This window comes from Ascaphus truei, chromosome 22, assembly GCF_040206685.1.
Source record: "Ascaphus truei isolate aAscTru1 chromosome 22, aAscTru1.hap1, whole genome shotgun sequence".
Lineage (NCBI taxonomy): Eukaryota > Metazoa > Chordata > Amphibia > Anura > Ascaphidae > Ascaphus > Ascaphus truei.
The window spans coordinates 11,114,372-11,142,057 of NC_134504.1; the positions used below are offsets into that span (position 1 = coordinate 11,114,372).

General features: G+C 49.4%; 1 protein-coding gene across 1 annotated transcript; it reads left to right on the top strand.

Annotated features, from left to right (window-relative positions):
- The first annotated feature begins 557 nt into the window (after positions 1 to 557).
- PSMD12 (proteasome 26S subunit, non-ATPase 12) lies at positions 558 to 16,797 on the top strand. Its single transcript, XM_075579966.1, has 11 exons — positions 558 to 769; positions 2,957 to 3,016; positions 3,705 to 3,833; positions 4,614 to 4,721; positions 5,764 to 5,868; positions 6,734 to 6,883; positions 8,436 to 8,570; positions 10,365 to 10,477; positions 11,296 to 11,470; positions 13,252 to 13,329; positions 16,059 to 16,797. Exons 1-11 carry the CDS (start codon positions 650 to 652, stop codon positions 16,266 to 16,268), a joined length of 1,383 nt encoding a protein of 460 aa, XP_075436081.1. The 5' UTR covers positions 558 to 649; the 3' UTR covers positions 16,269 to 16,797.
- The last annotated feature ends 10,889 nt before the right edge of the window (positions 16,798 to 27,686 follow it).

Genomic DNA, 27,686 nt, shown 5'->3' on the forward strand with positions numbered 1-27,686 from the left:
ATTGTAAGCAGAATGGGGCAGGGGCTGTGTGTGTAACATCCCTATGTGCTGTGTAACGCGCGCGCTATACTGTAATTGTGATGCGCTTTGTGTCGCATTGGGAGAAAAGTGCTATATGAAATAGTTATTGTAATTATTATTTATTACTTTGTACTACTTTAAAAACCAAGAGGTAACTCAAATACGTGATAAATAAAAATAATTCAATGTCTCGCGAGACCCTTCCTGGCAGTGAAGGAATTCACAGCAGAGGCAGCCCCCAAATCTGCTGTGGATTCTTGAAAGTGGCCATTTAAAAAAATAAAAATAATAATATATAACATAATTTATTTAAAAAAACAAAAAAAAATTGTGTTTAATGAGCACAGCCACCATGTTGTTGTTTTATATGTTTTAATGAGCTCAGCCCACGTGACTTGCACACTCCTGGCAGCAGCTGCAACCCGGAAGAGGGGTGTGTTTGTGTGTCCTGGCTGTAGCTTCAGTGACGTCACAACGTTGCTGCCTGACGCATCGGGGTCCTTCAGAAGACTGAGCTGCCTTCGCCGCGCGCCTGTGCCGCCGCTGCTTCCGGTTTCCGGTGCACTGTTGCTGAGGGAGCTGTCAGGGCTGCGGCGGCGGGGGTTGGTTTTTGTTGTTTGGTGTAAACATGTCCGGGAACGAGATGATCGACGACACGGATCGCTCCGATGGCCGCATCATCAAGATGGACGTGGACTACAGCGCCACGGTGGACCAGCGGCTGCCCGAGTGCGAGAAGCTGGCTAAGGTGAGGGGAGCTGGGGGGAGGAGGCTGAGTCATGCCCGCCTAACTAGGCCTCAGCGGCATGAAGCAGCGGCACTGCCAGCAACTTACCCCTACCATACTGTAAGCCCCATTACAGGTGCTGGGTGAGGGAACTGCAAAGCAAATCCTAACGTGCAGCATAATATATATATATATATATATATATATATATATATATATATATATATATATATATATATATCTCAAATAGATATGCGCATGCGCTTGCTATGAGATGCCTAATGGCTGTAATAAAATTATATATACTTTAATAAGAACATGTGCAAATTATAATTATAGGTGCATTCTCCAAACCGTGCACACAGTGTGCTAAAGTGATTTAGATAAAAAGGTGTGTGAAAATTCATCTGAATACACAAGTAATGATACATATATCAATGATGTGAATAAAAGTGTATGTGATAAAGTTCAATCCAATGGAATATAATAAAGGGTATAATTGAAAAAGTGCCGTGACGGATCCGCAGCTTCTGAAATGATGAACCACAATGTGCCACATAGCATCAATCTGTGATGACATTTATTGTCAACTGAGAAGTTTAAAATGAGCACACTCACAAGTGTAGCAAGATCGTAATAATCTTCTGTTATTCCAATGGAGGGCTGGCAACCCGTACAGTGTTCCGGGATCCATGGATCAAACCATAAATGTGCTCCGTTCCAAGCCGAAAAGGAAGATGGTAAATACAAAGTTGCAAGGTTTCAAAAAGATGGATAGTGTTCCACTGAGTGTAGCGCTTGTGCTCGATACACAGCCGCTTGTAGAGGCGTGATGACATAACATGCCAAAAATCCGGGTCCCCATGTGTTTCGTCACATGTGATTTTGTCAGGACGGACCCTACAACATTTGGCACATATGAATGTATAGCTTTATATAGCGCCATCCAGGTACATAGCGCCTTACAATACACGTGACATAATATAATAACACTATGGGAATAAGCGCTTCAGACTTTAAACAATAGGAAAGGGAGTCCCTGCCCCGAAGAGCTTACAATCCTACGTGGTAAAAGGGGGAACTTAGAGACAGTGGGAGGGTGTTCTGGTAAGTGCATATGAGATGTATAGTATCTGCCAGCGGAGCTACCCATATGCTTCTTAAGGTAGACTATATTTGCTACAGTAGGCTGGTGTGGGGTAGAGGAGTGACCCCACAGAACGAGGCCCAATAACACGTACGATGTACTGTAAGCAAATGTTATATTCTCGTTTATTTGTAAAGCGCCAGCATATTTTGCAGCGCTGCACAGTAAGGGTATAGAGTAATGTATATTACAGGTGAGGACAAACAGATGAGGGCCCTGCTTGTGAGCGCTTACAATCTATATTGTATATACGATGCGTATTTCTGGAGTCATTTGTATGTTGGTGCTTATATACACACAATAGAGGTGGCATTAATTCTCCCCCTAACCAGCTGATCATTAGCAGTTAACTTGTCAATCTCCCGTTAAGAAGCTTCAGTAGCCACTGGCAGTAATGGGTGCAGCTGAATGTAAAAGGCACAGGACATAAACAGGGCACCTTACCTGCTAAATAGTTCTGTTGGAAGGTATGTGATCAGGTCTAATTTAACCCCTTTGTGGCCAGATAAGGGCCTGCATTGAGTGGTCCAAGTGTGAGGTATTTGGGAGGGAGGGGCAGGACAGACCATAGATGAGCTACGGGGGGGGGGGCCCTCTGTTAACCCTTTGTGACACGGCACAGGGCGATCACATGAATGCAATCTCTTAGAAACAGTTGAAAGCAACGATCACTATGGACAAGGCCTAAGAAAGCCCATGACTAAGCCACTGTCACAGGGCCCCTGGCGTTACCAGACTATGGCGTACTGGTTGCGTCATGGGTCACGCAAAGGGTTAAGATGATTAATCCAAATCACCACCCCCCTCCCCCCCACTTCCCAGAACAAAAAAGAGTCAGTGTGGGTTGCTGCTCTAATGGTCAATGTTACCAGGATGAAAAATGGAAAGCAAATGCAACTTGTACAAATAAAGCCACATTTGCCCGTGTTGCAGTGCTGGGTTGCGGTAATAACTTGCGTTGCTCCTCCTGGGAAGCGGTATTTGACTGACCCTTTGGAAAGTTTCCAGGGGAATCACCAAAACGCCAAATGACTAATGGATATTTTTCCCATCACGTTCAGGAAGGACGACTCCAAGAAGTAATCGAAACCCTACTCTCCTTAGAAAAGCAGACTAGAACAGTAAGTAAAAGATGGGAACGTGTTGCGCAGCAGGGTTTTCAGGGTGCAGCAAGAGTTATAGAAGACAACATGTATTATTAAGCATAGATTATGAAAAATAGTTTATAGCAGTTGACGCCAGATCAGGGGGTTTACCCGCCACACATCTTGGTGAATAACCTTCACATAGAGCTCACACTTTAGTTTTCGTAACAGCGGTGTAGACGCATTAAACAAATTTCAGTCTTGACATTCTTCAGCCGCTGGCGTAATCGTGGCTTTGACATGCTCCCCACATTACAAGCTTTCCGCACAGAAAGGGGTGTAAATATTCGTCTCTTTTCACAATAAAAACAAATTATAACTGCGTGTGTGGGCCATAGGGCTACTGTTATGGATGGGTGATCCTACAGAAGTGTCCCACTTGGGTACATTTAAAATATTAAGACATTTTCATAATGCAGATTCTGAAGCACAATGCATAAAAATGCACGTGCAAAGTTTTTATCATGTGTAGTGCTGGCGTCCTGTGTTTTTATGTGAACCTGTACATTGCCTGCTATTTTCCCCCGAAATGATTGCGTTTTCTGCTCCAGGGCGGCAACATGTTGTCTCTTAATAAATAATTCTAGAATAAGTCACATTCCATCTGGCGCACTTTGATTTCCCGTGCCGGAGCCTTTTTCACACCCACCTTTGCTTCCTGCAGGCTTCCGACATGGTCTCCACATCTCGTATCTTGGTTGCCATTGTAAAAATGTGCTACGAAGCGAAAGAGTGGGACATGCTTAATGAGAACATCATGCTTTTATCGAAGCGGAGAAGCCAGCTGAAACAGGTGAACCCGAATGCTTCCTTGTTCCGAGGTTGCTGCAAAACATTCATTTTTGAACATGTAACAGACGCAGTGTAATTAAAATGTGTAATTGCACAGGTAATGACCATTTGTCTGTTGGTACAAAGGCTGTGTTTTTCTTCATGTGAATAGATGGATGTTATTAAAGTGACACGTAGAATGTGTCTGTAAGAGGTGAATTCAGCTTTACCCAATAGGTTTTTAGAATGAATTCCTAATGAGGCATATAGGCGCTGTGGTGATGAGCAATGCTTTTTTCCTTTAATAGTGCTGCAGATGCACTGAATTCCTCCCCAAAAGAGCTTGCAGTCTAATAATTCCTATCTTAGACTCGGGGGAGAAGCAATGCCCACGTTACACAGTAAAAGTGCCGGGGTTCATATTGATTTCTCCCATTCCAGAGCCACTACTTGTCCGTAGGTTACTCGGCCTCCCTATTCATCAATTCTCGCCCCCAAATCTGTAAATCCCATAAGGAGAATAAACCGTGTATATGCCTCCAACAATGAATAATGTGGAAGAGAAGCATGTATGGGAATTATCTGATGTTCAGAAGAAGTCATGCGTTAATCTGTTAAATATTATACGTTTTATTAAAATCTGAAATGATTGTGTATTCTTTAGTGCACAGAGGATCTGGCGTTCAGTCGCAGGTAGAGGGTTATAGAGCAGACTGCAGGGTATTTCCTTCACCTTGAAACTGTTTCTGTTGCTAAAGCTTTGAACCCTCCCCAATTGCTGATGCCTTTGTGTTTGAGGTAGGCAGTCGCTAAAATGGTGCAGCAGTGCTGCAAATACGTGGCAGAGATTACAGACCTTCCAATCAAGCTGCGGTTAATCGATACACTTCGAACGGTTACAGAGGGAAAGGTAAGGACAATAATCATTTCTAACTATTCAGCTGAAATTCCGTGCTACTTGGAGCAGATGATAAAGCTGTAGTAATTCAAAAGTTGTAGTGATTTTTGTTCTTCTAATGCTTTTTTTTTTTTAGAGGACATTTGCCCTATTTAACAATACTTGCAAAAAGTTATTTTGCATCAAATTCTCTGCATGGTTTAAAAGTGAAATGTTACAAGGATTGACCGGATAAGGAACGTTTCCTACAAACAAATTCGTTTAAACTATCCAATATTTTTTTTGCATGAAAATCAATGTTACATTAAAGGAGCAATCCTTGCTTTTTAATTATTGTATGTGTACATACATACATACGTGCGTACGTACGTACGTGCGTGCGTGCGTGCGTGCGTGCGTGCACATACATACATGCATGCATACATACATGCTTGAAGTAGGGGGCCACCGCAGCTGTACCCCTTATATTTCAGCTTGGAGGACCCCCTTACCGCCAAAGGGGGTGCCTGTATCCTTCTGCAGTTTAAAGCTCCTCCGTCACACGGGCCAATAGGAAGCAACTCCGGGTGACGTCACGGCTTCTTATTGGCCCGTGGGATATTTAAACGCTGCCATTGTTGGGCGCGCAGTCTCTCTGGCTGCAGAGATACCGGCACCCCCTATGGAGGTAAGTATCTCTGGAAGCAGGGGTTCCCGGTGCTGAAATGAACACCGTTCAGCTCGGAAGACTCCCTGTTTCAATCCTGTAATAAAAAGTGAAACCTGTATTGCTGCTTTTAAAAACATCTATAAAACCCAGTTGTTGGAATACGTATCTGTGCTGGCTCCAGTGTTGAGGTGTTTAATGTACTTGGCTTGCTAAGGACTGGTACAATACAAGCGCGGCATTGTTTTCCGCAGTAATAGGAGCCCAGAATCTGTATCTTAAGCCACGCTTTATATTCCAAGATGAAGCTTGCTCGCTTGTACAGAACACTGTCCCCTTGTTCTGAACGCTTTATTCTGCATGTTCGGTTGGGTTGCCGATTGTCAGCATTGTGTTTCCCTACCGCAGATCTACGTGGAAATTGAGCGTGCCCGCCTCACCAATATCCTCGCTGTTATAAAAGAACAGGATGGAGATGTCAAGGAAGCTGCTGCTATTTTGCAAGAACTTCAGGTAATCTTTTTATTTATTTATTTATTTTTTCATCCTCGGCTGCTTCTTTTTCCATATTGATCTTGAGATAACATTTATTTCTGTTGTGCGCATGTCCTATTATGGGCGACCAACTCCAGTCCTCAAGTGCCACCGACAGGCCAGGTTTTCAGGATATCCCTGCTTCAGCACAGGTGGCTTAACCAGTCCCAGCTTCAGCACAGGTGGCTCAGTGCTGAAGCAGGGATATCCTTAAAACCTGACCTGTTGGTGACTCTTGAACTGGAGTTGACCACTTCTGACATAGTACAAAGAAATGTGACTCTGGTTCGTTAAATTGGGGCCTCCATTTCCTAGCGCAGTGTCGCCGCGCTCGTAAAGGTTTAACCGCTTATTGACTGTTCCAAAACTAAAAAGAGTTGCCTTGGAAGTCAAGAGAGAGGAAAACCTCCTGTGCAGAAAGACGGGTGTTAGTTACAGTTGGTGTGGGTGTCCCGGTTACCACCACAGCAGCATGTCGAAATAGAGATCCGTTCCCATCCTGTTATTGGCACCAATTTGGTGTTTGTCCAAACTCTCTTATTCTTTCTGGTAAGCTGGACATCCTCTGTTTCTTGGCCGGCTTTCCTTGTACAGCCAGTGTTGAAGATGTAGCATTTGGTGATGACACTGTACCATGTATATATACACATGCACGCACACGCAATCTGCAAATAATTGTATTTATTTGCTATTAAATACACATTTTTCACGATTTGTTGTTTTTATTGTTTTTGTATTACTTATTGGACAGTATACACCAGAGTACACCCTGAGTTGTTCATGCATGTTGGCGAGTGCCCTGGTTTTTGGGTTGTATATAAATACTTGAATGGTATCATTCCAGGTGGAGACATACGGGTCAATGGAGAAGAAAGAGAAGGTGGAATTTATCCTGGAGCAGATGCGACTGTGCCTGGCGGTGAAAGATTACATCCGGACTCAAATCATGAGCAAGAAAATAAACACCAAGTTTTTCAAAGATGATAACGCGGAGGTAAATTCTTCTAACCGCCTCCTTATTGCTCATTCATTAACATGGAGGCAGAGCCTGAGCGGGATTCCCTGCGCCTCTCCGAAAAGCAGTACGGTGCACACAGTGTGGTCGGATCCCCTTCTCCTTATAGATGATGTATACACCCGGGGTGCCATGGAGATGTGAGGTACCCACCCTACACAATAAGCATCAAACGTTAGGGCCTCTTTTTGCATTTTTTTTTTTTGCTGCACCACTTTGGGGGGTTTCCATCATATTGGGGGGCGTGGGGGAGAACAGCAGTCTTACAGAATCTTAACTTATTTATTTCAATTCTTAACTGCCTTGAAAGCCCAGGTTTTTAGTGTAATTCTTACTCGCTGCAGCACACCTGGGGACCCTTGGTGTTTTCGTTTTTTGTGTTTGAAGCAGGGGGTCTTCGGCGCTGAAGCGCGTTGATTTCAGATCCATTGACCCCCTGCTTCCTGAAATACTTACCGGCACCCTTTATGTCTGCTGTTTAAATGTCCCGCATCACACGGGCCTATAGGAATCCACAGGGAGGACGTCATGGCTTCCTATTTGCCTGCGGGACATTTAAGCCGCCATTATGTTAGCCCAGCCGGAGCTGCTACCGGCACCCCCCTTCCTAGGTAAACAACTCGGGAAGCAAGGGGTTCCCCGGAGCTCAAATCAACGAGGTTCAGCTCTGGAGACCCCCTGCTATCAAAAGAAAGTGTCCCGAGTGCTGCTTTTAGAAGTAACATTAAACCTTAGCAGAAAAGAATGTAAGCAGGGCTTTGGGAGATATACAGACAGATTAAATAGAAGATAATGACGGTGTTTCCAGCAGAGAAGGTCACTTATGGTGTTGCAGTGCCTTGTCTGCTCCAGACTGTCAATTCTCCACTGAAAAGTAGTGTTCATACGCGAGCCTGGAAGATTGAGGCAGGGAGTCACTAAGCACCGATGCTGGTATCGCTCTCCGATGTCCTGCTTTTCTTAGCATGATGGGGTTGGAGCATGGGGTCTCCGGAGCTGAACCGCGTTAATTTCGACTCCAGGAACCACCTACTTTCCGAGATCCTTACCTCCGTGAGGGGTGCCGGTATCGGCTCCAGTTGGGCTGTGTGGGGCCATTCAAAATAGCCAAAGCATGCAGAGCAGCTACCGGCGCCCCCTACAGGAGGGAAGTATGTTGGGGAGAAGGGCATCTCCGGAGTTGAAATTAATGGGGTTCGTCTCCGGAGGACCCAGGTTTTCTGCTGTAACGCAGGATTGGGGTGCAGTACGAAACGGTGGTTAGTGATTCTCTTCAGGGATCTTACCCAGGGCTGGTAGGTGTGAAAAGAGGTAACAAGCGAAAGAGGCTTGAACAGAAAACAAACGGTAAGAGAAGTGTGTCTGGTGATGGGTTAGGACTGGAATATAAACGGGGTGGAGGGGACAGTACCTGTGTAGTACCCAGTTATGCAGCCGCCTGACCGGTAATGAGTGATTGACTGTATCGGTATGTTGCGTTTCCGTGGTGTTGATTCCCGTTTTGTGTTCCCCCAAATGTTTTTTATTTCAGCAACTGAAGTTAAAATACTACAATCTGATGATTCAGTTGGATCAGCACGAGGGCTCGTACTTATCCGTCTGCAAACACTACCGCGCCATTTACGACACGCCCTGCATCCAAGCTGAAAGTGATAAATGGCAGCAGGTAAAAGCCATATTGGTTGAGGAAGCCCATTCATTCCCAATGTAAATGAATGCTGCACAAATCATCTTCTATATTTGGTTTTCTAGTGCTGTGTTTTTCAACAAGGGGTTCCTCTGGCATCACTAAAGGATCCCTGCAATTTTCTGGTCATTTGAAAATTGTATAAAATATAGAAGAATTTAAAATGCATCTGATCTCAGACGCGCTATTAGAGAGGGTTGGGGTTCCTTACAATGCATCTGATCTCAGACGCGCTATTAGAGAGGGTTGGGGTTCCTTACAATGCATCTGATCTCAGACTCGCTATTAGAGAGGGTTGGGGTTCCTTACAATGCATCTGATCTCAGACGCGCTATTAGAGAGGGTTGGGGTTCCTTAGAATTTCACTTGAGGTTCCTTAATCAAAAAAAGGTTGGCAACCCCTGCTCTACTGTTAAAAAAATTAAATAAAACATGATTTTCTTCATCTCTTGATTCCGAGGTTACACTGCATTGGGCTCCATTTTAACCTCCCGGACACTTGCCCATAGAAACATACGCAGTGTAAATGTTGTGACATTGTAAATAGTTTTTTTTTTTTCTTCATATGTATGAATTACTACCCGATACCCTTCTAAATTTCAACATCTTTGCTGCTATACCTCCCTATCCAAGACAAAAAGGCAGACATTTTAAACAAGCATTAAGTAAACGCTGTAGTAGTGTCTATGCAGCGCTCCTATGTAATGAAAGCTATGTCCTATACCAGGAAGGGCCAACGCCAGTCCTCAAGGGCCATCAACAGGTCAGGCAGGATATTTCTGCTGCAGCACAGGTGGCTCAGTCAGACTGAGCCACTGATTGATCCTCCTGTGCTGAAGCAGTGACTAAGCCACCATTGCTGAAGCAGGGATATCCTGAATACCTGACCTGTTGGTGGCCCTTGAGGACTGGCGTTGGCCACTCCTGCTATAGGTAGAATATGATGTTGCGGTATTTTGCGCTGCCACTTAACGTTAAACTAGCAAATCTCATAACGATTTAGGAGATTACCGGTGGCCAAAATTCATCCGTTTGCATTTCTTCTTCCGAAGACGCTTAGAAAACGTAAAAGAAAAAAAATGTTCTCTTTACTCTAAATTTGGTATTAAACAGTCTGATTATTCTTCCGTTGCATTTTTTTTTTTAAAGCATTGGGTAGAAATAAAAATATACAGATCCCTACAACGGGAATGACTTTCCTGGCACTAATCTCTAAACCTGTAAAGGTGCTGGGGGTTTCTTTTGGTCATTTTTCTACCCATTTATCGGCTGACTCGCCACGATCGAACGCCTCAAGTTTCATACATTGGAGCACTCCAACAAACTCTGCAGAAAGAGGGTTTAGTACTGGGGTACCAGTACTCCATTACCCAGCAGTAGTCTGGTTGCTGTCCCTATAAGCAACTGATCATAAGGCATTAGTGACTGTGGCATTTGATCTTCCAAATATTCCTTTTCATGTCAGAAAAGTCCAGTGTTTCAGTTGGTTCTCCAGCCTTTAAAGCGGTAACACAAGCTGACTATTTAATTTTTTTTAACATAAGATTGAAGCAGGGAGTCTGAACATGATTAGTTTCAGCGCCGGAGACCCCCCTGCTTCAAACCGATGTTAAAAAAAAAAAAAAAAAGTCATAATAATAATAAAATAAAGCATGAATTGCCCCTTTAAGGCTGTAGGAGCTGCCGACGCGTTTGCAGATTCCACACTGCGCATTTCCTTGGCGTTTTTTTTCCTCGCCACGATCTGATGCCCTTGTTGTTCTTGCTGCCTAGGCGCTAAAGAGCGTCGTGCTGTACGTCATTCTGGCGCCGTATGACAATGAGCAGTCGGACTTGGTACACAGAATAAACATTGACAAAAAACTGGAAGACCTTCCCAAGTATAGGTAAGTTCTAGATTTCTTTTTTTTAAATTTTCCCTGTAATAGACGCTGCACAATCCTGCCTGTTACCCAAACAGGAAAATAGATCATTTGTGTCCTGAATTTAAAGGTGCAATCCAAGCCATTGATTTTTTTTTTTTTTTTTTTTAATAGTGTTTTGAAGCAGGGGGTCTTTTGATCTGAACCGCGTTAATTTCAGCTCCGGGAGCCCCTGCTTCCAGAGATACCGGCAGCCCCTTTGGAAGAATCTACCTGTTTTTTATAGCTCCTGTGTCACATGGGCCAATAGGAAGCCGCACCTGGTGACGTCACAGCTTCCTATTGGCTCACAGGTCACGGGAGCTTTGAAAAGCGCCCATTACGTGATCCCTGGTAGCAGAGCGGCTATCGGCGCCCCCTACATATAGAGGTAAGTATCTCCGGAAGCAGGTAGCCCCGGAGCTGAAATTAACGGGGTTCAGGTCCGGAGACCCCCTGCTTCAGTACAATGTGTAAAGTTGCGTAGTCTGAGTAACACAGAAAAGACGCGGAAACATACGAACGTGCTGATCATTTGTAGTATTACGCCATTTATTTTACATCTAACGCTGTGACACTCGGTTTTATGAAGCAATTTTGTAGTTCCATACAGGAATAACTCATGTTTTTTATACACTAGAAAATCTTTCCAATGGAATAATGAATCAGGCCCACATAAAGCCAAGAATGACAGGACCGATGTAGCATTCTGTGCTTGCGCTCGCACTGTACGGCACAGGCCCCTAACTATTGCTTGTTGTGCAGTGTTTGACAGCAACACCAACGCTGTGTCTGTTCCGTAGGGATCTTTTAAAGCTCTTCACGACCATGGAGCTCATGAGTTGGTCCACCCTGGTGGACGAGTACGGGAAGGAGCTGAGGGAAGGCTCTCTGGAAAGCACCGCTACGGATGTTTTTGCGTGCACGGAGGACGGAGAGAAACGGTGGAAAGATTTAAAGAACCGAGTCGTGGAACATGTAAGTGGTATCCGATTGTGACCCATCTCTGCTAAAAGGCTGCCAGTGCCTTGCTCTGCCGCTGGTACTGTGTGATGTCCCATGCCAACTGATCGGCTTGAATTCATATATTGTACCCTTTCTTCCAGTTCCTCATCCCCTATCTGGAATATATCCTTATATATTATAATTATATCCTATCATTATATCGTGTATATATTATCATTATTATATTGTGTATATATTATATCATCATTATATCGTGTATATATTATATCATTATTATATTGTGTATATATTATATCATTATTATATCGTGTATATATTATATCATTATTATATCAGTCCCAGCTTCAGCATAGGTAGCTCAATCAGTGGCTTGGTCTTCGACTGATCCACTGATTGAGCACCCGTGCTGAAGCGGGGATTTTAAACATGACCTCTCGGTGGCCCTTGAGGACAGGCGTTGGCCCTCCCCATGATTATTACCACGATGCATGTCTTGAAAATAAACCGTGAATCAAACGTAAAAATGTGCACGTGCTTTCACTCTCCGCACATTGGTGAAGGCGTGGTCTCTGCGCACCTGTCCTGATTTTATAGCCTTTTTCAAATATTCATACAAAGCAACCAGGTGTTCATAGCGCAAATTAAGTGAATATAAAAGGTGAATTGTAAGTGCAATAAAGCCAGTGAATAAATGAATTAAACACTGATAGCACATGTGTACTGCAACTCCATGGAACAGGATCCTCTGCAGGGGATGCTCCTTGGAAACCTCGTATGAAGAAAAGGCACAAGTACATGCAGAATAGTGCATTAACTCTCTACTTCCAATGGACAAACAGCACAGAGGGCAAAGAAGCAACTCACACTTTGCCCGCTAGCAAAAAGCAGAGAGTGGGTGCGTCTCCAACCCCACTTAAGCCCTGTCCGCTCCTCGTGGTGCGTGTGTTCGTGTACACAGCTTCCCCTGGTCTGCGTCTCTCGCCCGCAGCGATCCGGGGCTGGTCCACGTCAGCCTCGCATCAGCCGGTCACAGTCCCAGTGGAGTAGCAAGCTGCTACGGTGGCCTCAGAAGTCCACAAACCCCGGATCCCAAGGAGCCCCCCCTTCAGATCCTGTTTCTTGGAGCTGCAGTTTACATGTGATATCAGTGTTTAATTTATTCCCTGGGTTTATTCACTTTTAATTTGCGCTCTGAACACCTGGTTGCTTTGTATTGGTTACTTGCGGTCTGGGACGCTGCCGGCGTTTGAGCAGCATTTGATTTTGTTCTTATTCACTTAAAATATCAATTTTACTCGCCTGCGCCTTATTTTTGTTAACTTTTTCAGATATTACGTCGTGTCTAGGCCAGGGGTGCGCAAACTTTTTGCCCTGTGTGCCCCTCGATTACCTTGTATCAAGCGTCAAATGACGCCGCTGATCATGTCACATGAATTACGCCGCGTTGCCATAGTGCCATGGGGGGGTCATGTGATGGTATGTATCCCCGTTGCCATGGCGACGCGTCGACCCAAGCAGTCTGAGTCAAGGTAAGTGAGTTACAGAGGCCCCGTGCTGTCCCCCCGGCATTTGATTTAAATGCTTTGGGGAAGAGCGCGGGGGGCCTCTGTAACCGCCGCGCCCCCCAGTTTGCGCACACCTGGTCTAGGCCATAAAGCAAGAACACAAAAATGAGAGCACGTGTCCCAATGAATCCTTTCACGTCTTGTAGATTGTAACTTCCGCAGTGCACCGTTCTATATGAAGATGTGCGTTCGTTATTGGCAGGTTCTGTAATGTTTCTTTCCTTGCAGAATATTAGAATAATGGCTAAATATTACACAAGAATCACAATGAAGAGACTGGCCCAGCTCCTGGACCTCTCTGTTGATGTAAGTACAGCAGGTTATATACATTAACATATACAACACCTTGATAAAGCGCGAAACGCGTTGGTGTATATTCACCTGTAGTTATCCAAGTGAGTTAATAAATGCATTTGTTTATGGAAGTTACCCCGTGATCATTTGCTAGAGACAAATTCCGACACAGTACCATGACTGACCGTCGTTAGGGCGATGAATTAACCCCTCTGCATCCAGAGATGACAGCAATGCAGCGCTTGTTCGTGGTTGGAGCGCTCAGCGTGTTATATTGCTCTGCTCGTAGCTATAGTGCTCTGCGTGTTATATTGCTCTGCTCGTAGCTCTAGTGCTCTGCGTGTTATATTGCTCTGCTCGTAGCTTTAGTGCTCTGCGTGTTATATTGCTCTGCTCGTAGCTCTAGTGCTCTGCGTGTTACATTGCTCTGCTCGTAGCTGGCGTGCTCTGCGTGTTGCTCTGTTTTACTTTACCAAATGAAATCCTTTCATGAATAAGCAATAGTTTACTTCTTTTTTTTTTTTTGGGGGGGGGGGGGTGTTCTTGAGTGCATCCAGATGTTTGTTATAGTGAGAGAGAAGGAAATACCACTCTCGCAATCTTCGTGCAAAAAGTCATTTAGTCAAAGATCAGCGTTTTTGTTCCCAAAGTTTGTATCTGTCTCAAGATCCATGCAACAAACGGTGAGACTGATAATACACCCCTCCCCCCCCAGAAACTCCCAGGAAAGGGAGGAGCAGTGTAATAAATGTGCCAAAAAGATGGTTCCTAGGAGCGCACTAAACACTCCCACACAGTTAAACGCCTGGCACCTAAAAGGTGTATATACAAATGTTAAGTGGAAAAATAAACAGTGTGACTAAAGTATAGAAAGTGGTTAACCAAAGCGCTGAAATCTTAGATATAACATTTAACACCAAGCCCCGTTTAAAAACTATATAGCAAGTGAGATCTGCGTGGGGACAGCAAAATAGATTAACACGATGTAGCAGCATGGTATGTACATGCATAGTACAGGCATACCCCGGTTTAAGGACACTCACTTTAAGTGCACTCGCGAGTAAGGACATATCACCCAATAGGCAAACGGCAGCTCACGCATGCGCCTGTCAGTACGTCCTGAACAGCAATACCGGCTCCCTACCTGTACTGAAGCTGTGCGCAAGCGGGGAGACTATAGAGCCTGTTACACATGCGTTATTTACATCAGTTATGCACGTATATGACGATTGCAGTACAGTACATGCATCGATAAGTGGGGAAAAGGGAGTGCTTCACTTTAAGTACATTTTCACTTTACATACATGCTCCGGTCCCATTGCGTACGTTAATGCGGGGTATGCCTGTGTTACATAGTTACATACATGCTCCGGTCCCATTGCGTACGTATATTCGGGGTATGCCTGTGTTACATAGTTACATACATGCTCCGGTCCCATTGCGTACGTATATGCGGGGTATGCCTGTGTTACATAGTTACATACATGCTCCGGTCCCATTGCGTACATTAATGCGGGGTATGCCTGTGTTACATAGTTACATACATGCTCCGGTCCCATTGCGTACGCTAATGCGGGGTATGCCTGTGTTACATAGTTACATACATGCTCCGGTCCCATTGCGTACGTATATGCGGGGTATGCCTGTGTTACATAGTTACATACATGCTCCGGTCCCATTGCGTACGTTAATGCGGGGTATGCCCGTATAGTAGTACAGGATCAGCAATTAGACCAGTAGCTAAATGCAGAGGTACCAGTCTGTGAGCAGTAAGGTGGGGGAAGAGTTCGGTGAGGGGGTGGGAGTTCTCGCAGGTGAGGGGGAGAGGGGGGAAGTTCTCCCAGGCGAGGGGGAGAGGGGGGAAGTTCTCCCGGGAGAGGGGGGGAAGTTCTCCCTGGTGAGGGGGAGAGGGGGGGAAGTTCTCCCAGGTGAGGGGGAGAGGGGGGGAAGTTCTCCCAGGTGAGGGGGAGAGGGGGGGGAAGTTCTCCCAGGTGAGGGGGAGAGGGGGGGGAAGTTCTCCCAGGTGAGGGGGAGAGGGGGTGAAGTTCTCCCAGGTGAGGGGGAGAGGGGGGGGAAGTTCTCCCAGGTGAGGGGGAGAGGGGGGGGGGGGAGTTCTCCCGGGAGAGGGGGGGAAGTTCTCCCAAGTGAGGGAGAGAGGGGAGAAGTTCTCCCAGGTGAGGGAGAGATGGCGGGGGGGGGGGGGAGTTCTCCCAGGTGAGGGAGAGATGGCGGGGGGGGGGGGAGTTCTCCCAGGTGAAGGAGAGATGGCGGGGGGGGGGGGGGAGTTCTCCCAGGTGAAGGAGAGATGGGGAGGGAGGAGTTCTCCGAGGTGAGGGAGAGCGGGGGAGTTTTTTTGTTTTTTTTCTTAATGGACTAATATTAATCATAGATCTACTTTGTGCGTTCGCTTTAGGCGACTGCGTTAGAGGAGGGCTCTGCAGTCTTGAACGCTTATACACAAAACCACCTTGTGCGATTTGATGTTAGTTCAATAAAAGGTATCCCAACCCATGAAGTGACTTACCCTTTCTGGGATCAATACAGCTACTACAACCATACTTAATCTGGCAATATAAGGTAATAAACCGCTAATAACAATCAGGAAGTACAGCCGAGACCTTATAAACCCTCGTCCACAAGTGCACAATCCCTTTAATTGAAGTAGGTGGAGCTTTGGGGATCGAGCTCTGGTGATTGGCCCTTCGGCGTGTTACTAATGGATTATTCTCCTTTTTCTTCAGGAAACGGAAGATTTCCTCTCCACGCTAGTCGTTAAGAAGACGATTTACGCGAAAGTCGACAGGATGGCCGGCATAATCAACTTCCAGAGGCCAAAAGATCCCAACGACCTTCTCAATGACTGGTCGCAGAAACTAAACTCCTTGATGGCATTAGTAAATAAGACGACACATCTCATAGCCAAAGAGGAGATGATACACAACTTGCAGTGAGCCATGCAGTGCCTTCCTAGTGTGTTTTTTTTATTTTATTTTTGAGACCTAAAAACCCCCCTAACTTCTGGGTAGAAGTGGAATGCGTTGCTTCCCTGTCCAGTAGCACATGGGGTAAGAATGAGGTGGTCCTGCGTACATTATTATTTTTTTTGCTGTTTCTAAGGAACGAAAACTTAAGGAATAATGTTTACGGAAACCTCATTGGGCTCCCAGAGTTCAAATTTTTTTTTTGTTTCTCTCCTTTAATCATAAAATAAATTACAATTGTACTGTTTGCCTGTGTAACCACCATTAGTATTGTCATTGCCCCAGCACTGCTTCTCTTTCTATAAATAGTGATCACGGGCTGTGTTCATGGCTCTTTTTTTTTGTTTGTTCTGGTTTCTGATGATACCGGAGTGGGGACGTTTATAACATTTTGCCAGTTATTTTACACATTAAAATGTATCGGGTACTGGAAACCTGAAACGTGGTCTTTTTTGTTTATTAAAGTTATATTAGCCGTTTGAGGCGAATTTTTTTTTAATTTACCTTTTTTTTGTATAAAAAAAAAAATCTCTCCCTCTTTTCTCTTCTCCCCACCTCCTTCTCCCACGCACCCCTTCCTCTCCTTCTCTCCTCTCCCCTGCCTTCTCTCCCCCACCGACAACTCATACTTTGTTTCATATGGGAAATTTCCTTTGAAACAGGGCTTCTCCAAAGCTGAAAGCCCATTAATTTGAGCTCCGGGAACCCCCTGCTTCCAGAGATGCCTACCTTTTTTGTACGGTGTGCCAGTAGCTGGTCGGCTACCGGGATTCACATTATGACGGCGTTTCGACGCTCCCGCACCCTGCAGGCCAATAGCAAGCGGTGACATCATCAGGCCCCATCTCTGAAGACTTACAGGTGCAACTAAAATGAAGAGGGAGAAGAGGCTTTGCATGGGGGGGGGGGGGGGGGGTAGCCAAACGGTGAACATGTTTACAGGAGCAATGATGGAAAGTGGTTATTAACCTAAAAGGAATTAGGAAATGGTATAGACCAGGGCTGGGCAATTCCAGTTCTCAATGGGTACCAACAGGTCCGGTTTCCAGGAAATCCCAGCATCATCAGGTTCAGCTTCCTATTTGCCTGCGTAACACGGGAACTTGAAACTCCAGCTACTTCAGTTGGAGTAGCTACCGGCACCCACTTACGGAGGTAAGTAACTCTGGAAGTAGGGGGTCCCCGGAGCTGAAATGAATGGGGTTCAGCTCTTATGGTACCTCCATCCTACCACCATTCTGATGAGCGTTGAATATGATCAAGCAGGGCAACTGAAACCATTGGGCAGGATACAAAATGAAAAGTACGCCATGGCCGTCCACCACGAAGGAAAGGTTTCTTTGTATCCAGACAGTGAGTTAGCCATGAATTGGGGTGTATAAACAGACTTATTATCAACGGGGAGGGGGGTTTGGTGATGGTTTGTACAGATCATTCATCAAATCCCACCTAATGAGCATACCTTCCCGTGAGTTGTTCCTCAGGCCCCATCTCTGAAGACTTACAGGTGCAACTAAAATGAAGAGGGAGAAGAGGCTTTGCATAAGGGGGGGTAGCCAAACGGTGAACATGTTTGCAGGATCAATGATGGAAAGGGGTTATAAACCTAAAAGGAATTAGGAAATGGTATAGACCAGGGCTGGGCAGTTCTCAATGGGTACCAACAGGTCTGGTTTCCAGGAAATCCCAGCTTCAGCACAGGTGGCGCAGCCTGCCACTGAGCCAGTGATTGAGCCACCTGTGCTGAAGCTGGGATATCCTGGACACCTGACCTGTTGGTACCCCTTGAGAACTGGTGTTGCCCAGCCTTAGTCGGGTCCAATATTTTACAGTAATCGAGGAAAAAGTAGGCTGGGTGTAATGGCGCTTGTGTGGCGCCTTCACGTTCCAAAGTCCTTGAGCATTATTCTTTAGAGATTTTTTATGCAGCCACCTCTGCAGTGCGCAGTGGACACGGGTTAGTGCGGCAGATTTGAACGTTATTAATTGGTTTTACACAACCGTATCCACAGATCGGTGAGATCACGGAGTATCTGTGGTTCAGGCAGCTTTTATTGAAACCAGTCGTGTAAGGCTGTGATTATAGTAGGTGCGTGCGATTTCGTGCGCTGCGAGGCTAGTGCAACAGCTGATATAGGCCGGCCATAGTGGGCGCGATGCAGTGCAGCAGCTGATATAGGCCGGCCACAGTGGGCGCGATGCAGTGCAGCAGCTGATATAGGCCGGCCACAGTGGGCGCGATGCAGTGCAGCAGCTGATATAGGCCGGCCACAGTGGGCGCGATGCAGTGCAGCAGCTGATATAGGCCGGCCACAGTGGGCGCGATGCAGTGCAGCAGCTGATATAGGCCGGCCACAGTGGGCGCGATGCAGTGCAGCAGCTGATATAGGCCGGCCACAGTGGGCGCGATGCAGTGCAGCAGCTGATATAGGCCGGCCACAGTGGGCGCGATGCAGTGCAGCAGCTGATATAGGCCGGCCACAGTGGGCGCGATGCAGTGCAGCAGCTGATATAGGCCGGCCATAGTGGGCGCGATGCAGTGCAGCAGCTGATATAGGCCGGCCATAGTGGGCGCGATGCAGTGCAGCAGCTGATATAGGCCGGCCACAGTGGGCGCGATGCAGTGCAGCAGCTGATATAGGCCGGCCACAGTGGGCGCTATGCAGTGCAACAGCTGATATAGGCCGGCCACAGTGGGCGCGATGCAGTGCAGCAGCTGATATAGGCCGGCCATAGTGGGCGCGATGCAGTGCAGCAGCTGATATAGGCCGGCCACAGTGGGCGCGATGCAGTGCAGCAGCTGATATAGGCCGGCCACAGTGGGCGCGATGCAGTGCAGCAGCTGATATAGGCCGGCCACAGTGGGCGCGATGCAGTGCAGCAGCTGATATAGGCCGGCCACAGTGGGCGCGATGCAGTGCAGCAGCTGATATAGGCCGGCCACAGTGGGCGCGATGCAGTGCAGCAGCTGATATAGGCCGGCCACAGTGGGCGCGATGCAGTGCAGCAGCTGATATAGGCCGGCCATAGTGGGCGCGATGCAGTGCAGCAGCTGATATAGGCCGGCCACAGTGGGCGCGATGCAGTGCAGCAGCTGATATAGGCCGGCCACAGTGGGCGCTATGCAGTGCAACAGCTGATATAGGCCGGCCACAGTGGGCGCGATGCAGTGCAGCAGCTGATATAGGCCGGCCATAGTGGGCGCGATGCAGTGCAGCAGCTGATATAGGCCGGCCACAGTGGGCGCGATGCAGTGCAGCAGCTGATATAGGCCGGCCACAGTGGGCGCGATGCAGTGCAGCAGCTGATATAGGCCGGCCACAGTGGGCGCGATGCAGTGCAGCAGCTGATATAGGCCGGCCACAGTGGGCGCGATGCAGTGCAGCAGCTGATATAGGCCGGCCACAGTGGGCGCGATGCAGTGCAGCAGCTGATATAGGCCGGCCACAGTGGGCGCGATGCAGTGCAGCAGCTGATATAGGCCGGCCACAGTGGGCGCGATGCAGTGCAGCAGCTGATATAGGCCGGCCACAGTGGGCGCGATGCAGTGCAGCAGCTGATATAGGCCGGCCACAGTGGGCGCGATGCAGTGCAGCAGCTGATATAGGCCGGCCACAGTGGGCGCGATGCAGTGCAGCAGCTGATATAGGCCGGCCACAGTGGGCGCGATGCAGTGCAGCAGCTGATATAGGCCGGCCATAGTGGGCGCGATGCAGTGCAGCAGCTGATATAGGCCGGCCACAGTGGGCGCGATGCAGTGCAGCAGCTGATATAGGCCGGCCACAGTGGGCGCGATGCAGTGCAGCAGCTGATATAGGCCGGCCACAGTGGGCGCGATGCAGTGCAGCAGCTGATATAGGCCGGCCACAGTGGGCGCGATGCAGTGCAGCAGCTGATATAGGCCGGCCACAGTGGGCGCGATGCAGTGCAGCAGCTGATATAGGCCGGCCACAGTGGGCGCGATGCAGTGCAGCAGCTGATATAGGCCGGCCACAGTGGGCGCGATGCAGTGCAGCAGCTGATATAGGCCGGCCACAGTGGGCGCGATGCAGTGCAGCAGCTGATATAGGCCGGCCACAGTGGGCGCGATGCAGTGCAGCAGCTGATATAGGCCGGCCACAGTGGGCGCGATGCAGTGCAGCAGCTGATATAGGCCGGCCACAGTGGGCGCGATGCAGTGCAGCAGCTGATATAGGCCGGCCACAGTGGGCGCGATGCAGTGCAGCAGCTGATATAGGCCGGCCACAGTGGGCGCGATGCAGTGCAGCAGCTGATATAGGCCGGCCACAGTGGGCGCGATGCAGTGCAGCAGCTGATATAGGCCGGCCACAGTGGGCGCGATGCAGTGCAGCAGCTGATATAGGCCGGCCACAGTGGGCGCGATGCAGTGCAGCAGCTGATATAGGCCGGCCACAGTGGGCGCGATGCAGTGCAGCAGCTGATATAGGCCGGCCATAGTGGGCGCGATGCAGTGCAGCAGCTGATATAGGCCGGCCACAGTGGGCGCGATGCAGTGCAGCAGCTGATATAGGCCGGCCACAGTGGGCGCTATGCAGTGCAGCAGCTGATATAGGCCGGCCACAGTGGGCGCGATGCAGTGCAGCAGCTGATATAGGCCGGCCATAGTGGGCGCGATGCAGTGCAGCAGCTGATATAGGCCGGCCACAGTGGGCGCGATGCAGTGCAGCAGCTGATATAGGCCGGCCACAGTGGGCGCGATGCAGTGCAGCAGCTGATATAGGCCGGCCACAGTGGGCGCGATGCAGTGCAGCAGCTGATATAGGCCGGCCACAGTGGGCGCGATGCAGTGCAGCAGCTGATATAGGCCGGCCACAGTGGGCGCGATGCAGTGCAGCAGCTGATATAGGCCGGCCACAGTGGGCGCGATGCAGTGCAGCAGCTGATATAGGCCGGCCACAGTGGGCGCGATGCAGTGCAGCAGCTGATATAGGCCGGCCACAGTGGGCGCGATGCAGTGCAGCAGCTGATATAGGCCGGCCACAGTGGGCGCGATGCAGTGCAGCAGCTGATATAGGCCGGCCATAGTGGGCGCGATGCAGTGCAGCAGCTGATATAGGCCGGCCACAGTGGGCGCGATGCAGTGCAGCAGCTGATATAGGCCGGCCACAGTGGGCGCGATGCAGTGCAGCAGCTGATATAGGCCGGCCACAGTGGGCGCGATGCAGTGCAGCAGCTGATATAGGCCGGCCACAGTGGGCGCGATGCAGTGCAGCAGCTGATATAGGCCGGCCACAGTGGGCGCGATGCAGTGCAGCAGCTGATATAGGCCGGCCACAGTGGGCGCGATGCAGTGCAGCAGCTGATATAGGCCGGCCACAGTGGGCGCGATGCAGTGCAACAGCTGATATAGGCCGGCCACAGTGGGCGCGATGCAGTGCAACAGCTGATATAGGCCGGCCACAGTGGGCGCGATGCAGTGCAGCAGCTGATATAGGCCGGCCACAGTGGGCGCGATGCAGTGCAGCAGCTGATATAGGCCGGCCACAGTGGGCGCGATGCAGTGCAGCAGCTGATATAGGCCGGCCACAGTGGGCGCGATGCAGTGCAGCAGCTGATATAGGCCGGCCACAGTGGGCGCGATGCAGTGCAGCAGCTGATATAGGCCGGCCACAGTGGGCGCGATGCAGTGCAGCAGCTGATATAGGCCGGCCACAGTGGGCGCGATGCAGTGCAGCAGCTGATATAGGCCGGCCACAGTGGGCGCGATGCAGTGCAACAGCTGATATAGGCCGGCCACAGTGGGCGCGATGCAGTGCAGCAGCTGATATAGGCCGGCCATAGTGGGCGCGATGCAGTGCAGCAGCTGATATAGGCCGGCCACAGTGGGCGCGATGCAGTGCAGCAGCTGATATAGGCCGGCCACAGTGGGCGCGATGCAGTGCAGCAGCTGATATAGGCCGGCCACAGTGGGCGCGATGCAGTGCAGCAGCTGATATAGGCCGGCCACAGTGGGCGCGATGCAGTGCAGCAGCTGATATAGGCCGGCCACAGTGGGCGCGATGCAGTGCAGCAGCTGATATAGGCCGGCCACAGTGGGCGCGATGCAGTGCAGCAGCTGATATAGGCCGGCCACAGTGGGCGCGATGCAGTGCAGCAGCTGATATAGGCCGGCCACAGTGGGCGCGATGCAGTGCAGCAGCTGATATAGGCCGGCCACAGTGGGCGCGATGCAGTGCAGCAGCTGATATAGGCCGGCCACAGTGGGCGCGATGCAGTGCAGCAGCTGATATAGGCCGGCCACAGTGGGCGCGATGCAGTGCAGCAGCTGATATAGGCCGGCCACAGTGGGCGCGATGCAGTGCAGCAGCTGATATAGGCCGGCCACAGTGGGCGCGATGCAGTGCAGCAGCTGATATAGGCCGGCCACAGTGGGCGCGATGCAGTGCAGCAGCTGATATAGGCCGGCCACAGTGGGCGCGATGCAGTGCAGCAGCTGATATAGGCCGGCCACAGTGGGCGCGATGCAGTGCAGCAGCTGATATAGGCCGGCCACAGTGGGCGCGATGCAGTGCAGCAGCTGATATAGGCCGGCCACAGTGGGCGCGATGCAGTGCAGCAGCTGATATAGGCCGGCCACAGTGGGCGCGATGCAGTGCAGCAGCTGATATAGGCCGGCCACAGTGGGCGCGATGCAGTGCAGCAGCTGATATAGGCCGGCCACAGTGGGCGCGATGCAGTGCAGCAGCTGATATAGGCCGGCCACAGTGGGCGCGATGCAGTGCAGCAGCTGATATAGGCCGGCCACAGTGGGCGCGATGCAGTGCAACAGCTGATATAGGCCGGCCATAGTGGGCGCGATGCAGTGCAGCAGCTGATATAGGCCGGCCACAGTGGGCGCGATGCAGTGCAGCAGCTGATATAGGCCGGCCACAGTGGGCGCGATGCAGTGCAGCAGCTGATATAGGCCGGCCACAGTGGGCGCGATGCAGTGCAGCAGCTGATATAGGCCGGCCACAGTGGGCGCGATGCAGTGCAGCAGCTGATATAGGCCGGCCACAGTGGGCGCGATGCAGTGCAACAGCTGATATAGGCCGGCCACAGTGGGCGCGATGCAGTGCAGCAGCTGATATAGGCCGGCCACAGTGGGCGCGATGCAGTGCAACAGCTGATATAGGCCGGCCACAGTGGGCGCGATGCAGTGCAGCAGCTGATATAGGCCGGCCACAGTGGGCGCGATGCAGTGCAGCAGCTGATATAGGCCGGCCACAGTGGGCGCGATGCAGTGCAGCAGCTGATATAGGCCGGCCACAGTGGGCGCGATGCAGTGCAGCAGCTGATATAGGCCGGCCACAGTGGGCGCGATGCAGTGCAGCAGCTGATATAGGCCGGCCACAGTGGGCGCGATGCAGTGCAACAGCTGATATAGGCCGGCCACAGTGGGCGCGATGCAGTGCAGCAGCTGATATAGGCCGGCCACAGTGGGCGCGATGCAGTGCAACAGCTGATATAGGCCGGCCACAGTGGGCGCGATGCAGTGCAGCAGCTGATATAGGCCGGCCACAGTGGGCGCGATGCAGTGCAGCAGCTGATATAGGCCGGCCACAGTGGGCGCGATGCAGTGCAGCAGCTGATATAGGCCGGCCACAGTGGGCGCGATGCAGTGCAGCAGCTGATATAGGCCGGCCACAGTGGGCGCGATGCAGTGCAGCAGCTGATATAGGCCGGCCACAGTGGGCGCGATGCAGTGCAGCAGCTGATATAGGCCGGCCACAGTGGGCGCGATGCAGTGCAGCAGCTGATATAGGCCGGCCACAGTGGGCGCGATGCAGTGCAGCAGCTGATATAGGCCGGCCACAGTGGGCGCGATGCAGTGCAACAGCTGATATAGGCCGGCCACAGTGGGCGCGATGCAGTGCAGCAGCTGATATAGGCCGGCCACAGTGGGCGCGATGCAGTGCAGCAGCTGATATAGGCCGGCCACAGTGGGCGCGATGCAGTGCAGCAGCTGATATAGGCCGGCCACAGTGGGCGCGATGCAGTGCAGCAGCTGATATAGGCCGGCCACAGTGGGCGCGATGCAGTGCAGCAGCTGATATAGGCCGGCCACAGTGGGCGCGATGCAGTGCAGCAGCTGATATAGGCCGGCCACAGTGGGCGAGATGCAGTGCAGCAGCTGATATAGGCCGGCCACAGTGGGCGCGATGCAGTGCAGCAGCTGATATAGGCCGGCCACAGTGGGCGCGATGCAGTGCAGCAGCTGATATAGGCCGGCCACAGTGGGCGCGATGCAGTGCAGCAGCTGATATAGGCCGGCCACAGTGGGCGCGATGCAGTGCAGCAGATTTTTTCAAAAGACAAATGATTTTTTTTTTTTTCGCGTCACGTGAGCGGCTCAGCCAATGAGGGCGAACCAGCCTGGTGACACCTCCATGCAAACAACGCTTGGGCGACAGGAGCGAATGACACCGTGAGCTCCGTCGCCCGCGCGCTGCTCCTATAGTCTGCAATGCCCCTCAAAATCCTATGTAAATTTAACGTGTATAATGAATGTTACAATCGTGTGTTTCTTAATCTCTAGCTTCTGAGGTTGCCATGGTAACCTTAAAACAGCACTGCACTCTGGGTAGAACTCCATTTCTACGTCCCGGTCACTTTATAGACCAAATGCTTATAACTTGGGAACGGAGTATCGGATTTAAAAAAAAATAAAAAACGGCGTCAGAAACGGCGAGGCGAGTTCTCGAATGAAAGGAAAACACAGGAAATAATCAAATGCAAAAAGGTAAAATGGCAACTAGAGCAGACTGCTGCCGTAACACCTGTGAAACACTCCCGCCCTCATTCCTGGTACATAGTCAATGCTACTCTTCCTGTCATATTCAAGTGTTACACCACACACACCCCCACCTCACACACACACCAACCCCCCACACACACACCCCAACACCACACACCACACACCAAATCTACATGTGGGCCTTACGGTAGGAAAACATGTTTGTCCTTGCCTGCACGTTGCATGATCTATGAAACAGCAAAGAATGTAGGGTGATGTTTTCTGGTCTCTGAAGAATGTCCTATGATTAGCTGGAGTTCTGCTATAGAGAAGAGTCACGTGCCAGCCTTGAGTAATGCATCGCGGATGGTTTGTATAATGTATATGTGTTGTGTAGATCAGGGGTGCCCAACTTCAGTCCACAAGACCCACCCCAACAGGTCCGGTTTTAAGGATATCCCATCTTTAGTGGCATTCTTGGAAGGGTGGATGGGATGCCACTATGTCATTAATAGATCAGATTCTATAAACCATTTCCTGATTTAGAACAATTGTAGCGTAGATTGAATAATTAATGACAGAGGTGCATAAATACGGTGAAGTGGTAGGATGTGCCAAGATTCCCGACGGGTTGAATTGTTTGCCTGTGCTAGATTACTGGAGTTCAGAGTCCTGGTAGCCGAGCGGTTTCAGCCCAGGGTCTTCCGCCCGCACACCAGGCGTCACCAGAAGAGGCGATCGAGCAGCGAGGAACCGGCATAGAGACATCTGGGATCTCCCTATGTTCCAATGCGCACTGTCATTGTGCAGAATGCGAGTGCACATTTGTATACTTGTTTTACATATTATACCACTTTGAGTCTCTTCTGCTTTCGAGATGCACTGGAAGGAAGCTGCTACGTCCATTGGTCACCCACTAGTGCACTACATCTTTGCTCCTGTCGGAGAAAGATTGGATCTCTGACATGCCACATATCTAAAGGGGAATTTGTGAGTTGAATACTTACCCTTAGATTAACTTTGAATTAGCAGGAGGGGAAGGAGCGGCTCAGTGAGTAAAGACACTGACTGGCACTGAGTTTGAAGCAGGGGAACCTGGTTCAATTCCCGGTGTCAGCTCCTTGGGTAAGTCACTTTATCTCCCTGTGCCTGCAAAATGTCTCTGTAAAGAGCTACATAAAACTAGCAGCGCTATACAAGAACATATATTATTATCATCATCACTTAACTGGCTTCACCATTATGCACATTTTCTCTTTCCATATATTCGCGCCGTGAAAATCTTGCGCTCCCCTTATCTGGAAGACATCGTGACCTCATATGGACCTGAGAATGGTCTAAAAAGGCTCGTTTGAGCTGCTTTTCATTTATTATCACTCAATACATTCATGTCACATTGGTTGTGGTTTTAACATTTTCACTTTGCTTCACATTTCAATTGATTTGTGAGTGTGTTTAATATCTGTTTATTTCACTTTCGCCTTTACAAGCAGTTTGAGTATTATAAGCACGTTCACTTTGCAATTAGCACTAAGCACTTTATAGTCACCGAGTTCCATACAGGAGAACCCAGTTACGACACTTATATTTTTTCCCGCAATAGAATATTTGTAAGGTCAATTACAATCAAGCTGTGTAATGCGGCAGACATAAGCTTATATGGGGTGCATGTTAAAATGAACATGAAGTAAAGGTGACACGGTGCTCAGTTGCATGCTACTACCCAGAATCCCTGGCTGCACTGGAAGCAGTGTATGCCATTACCCAGAATCCCTGGCTGCACTGGAAGCACTGTATGCTAAGAGAAAAGAGTGAGGAGCAGGGTTGCAGACTTGTGACTGTGTTCACACGTGGGATCTAAGGTAACTTAAAAAGTAGAACGAAGATACAGTCTAGATAGACAGCTAGTGTCTCATTGGTCTCTAACATTGGCGCAGACAGAATATAATACTGTCACAGTGAACACATACCCAACACCCAAGTGAAAACAATATTTTTAAAGCCAAGGCTTGTCTGCAAAGTACTACGTACCCAACGATGTTTTCTGATTATTTGGGATGTATCTATCTCTGTTAAAAGAAGGGGGCCGCCATCTTGGATCCTCAGTCGCGCATGCGCAGAACGGCAAAAATGTGCATGCAAAATAACTGAAAATCGGCGGATCCGCTTTGCGGCGATTTTCATGGTACGGCGGGCCCCTGGAACGGAACCCGCCGTATACCCGTGGCCCTCCTGTATTGCCATTTCTGCCCGTCTTTAAATTCGAACTGGTCCTGCAAGTGCTTAAAACATTTAGTCTTACCCGTTTCCATCAGATCTCCCAGCCTGATTACACCCGCTCGACTCCACTTTTTAAATACTCTGGAGTCGAGCCTTGGGGGGTAATCGGGGTTGCCACATATTGGAGTAAGAGGGGATGGGAACGTGAAAATTCTCTCGTCTTTAGAAATTTCATCCCACGCACTTAGTGCTGCGCCAATAGTGGGGTGCTCGTACAGACCAATAGGGCGGTATGTCTTCCTAAGCCATGGAGCTTTATTTGTATCTATTTCTTTGCAATAATTATTTTCAATTTCCACCCAGAGTTTATTTTTAGCACAGTGAAACCATTCAAAAAGGGTGTTCACTTGTGTAGCGAGATAATATTTGTT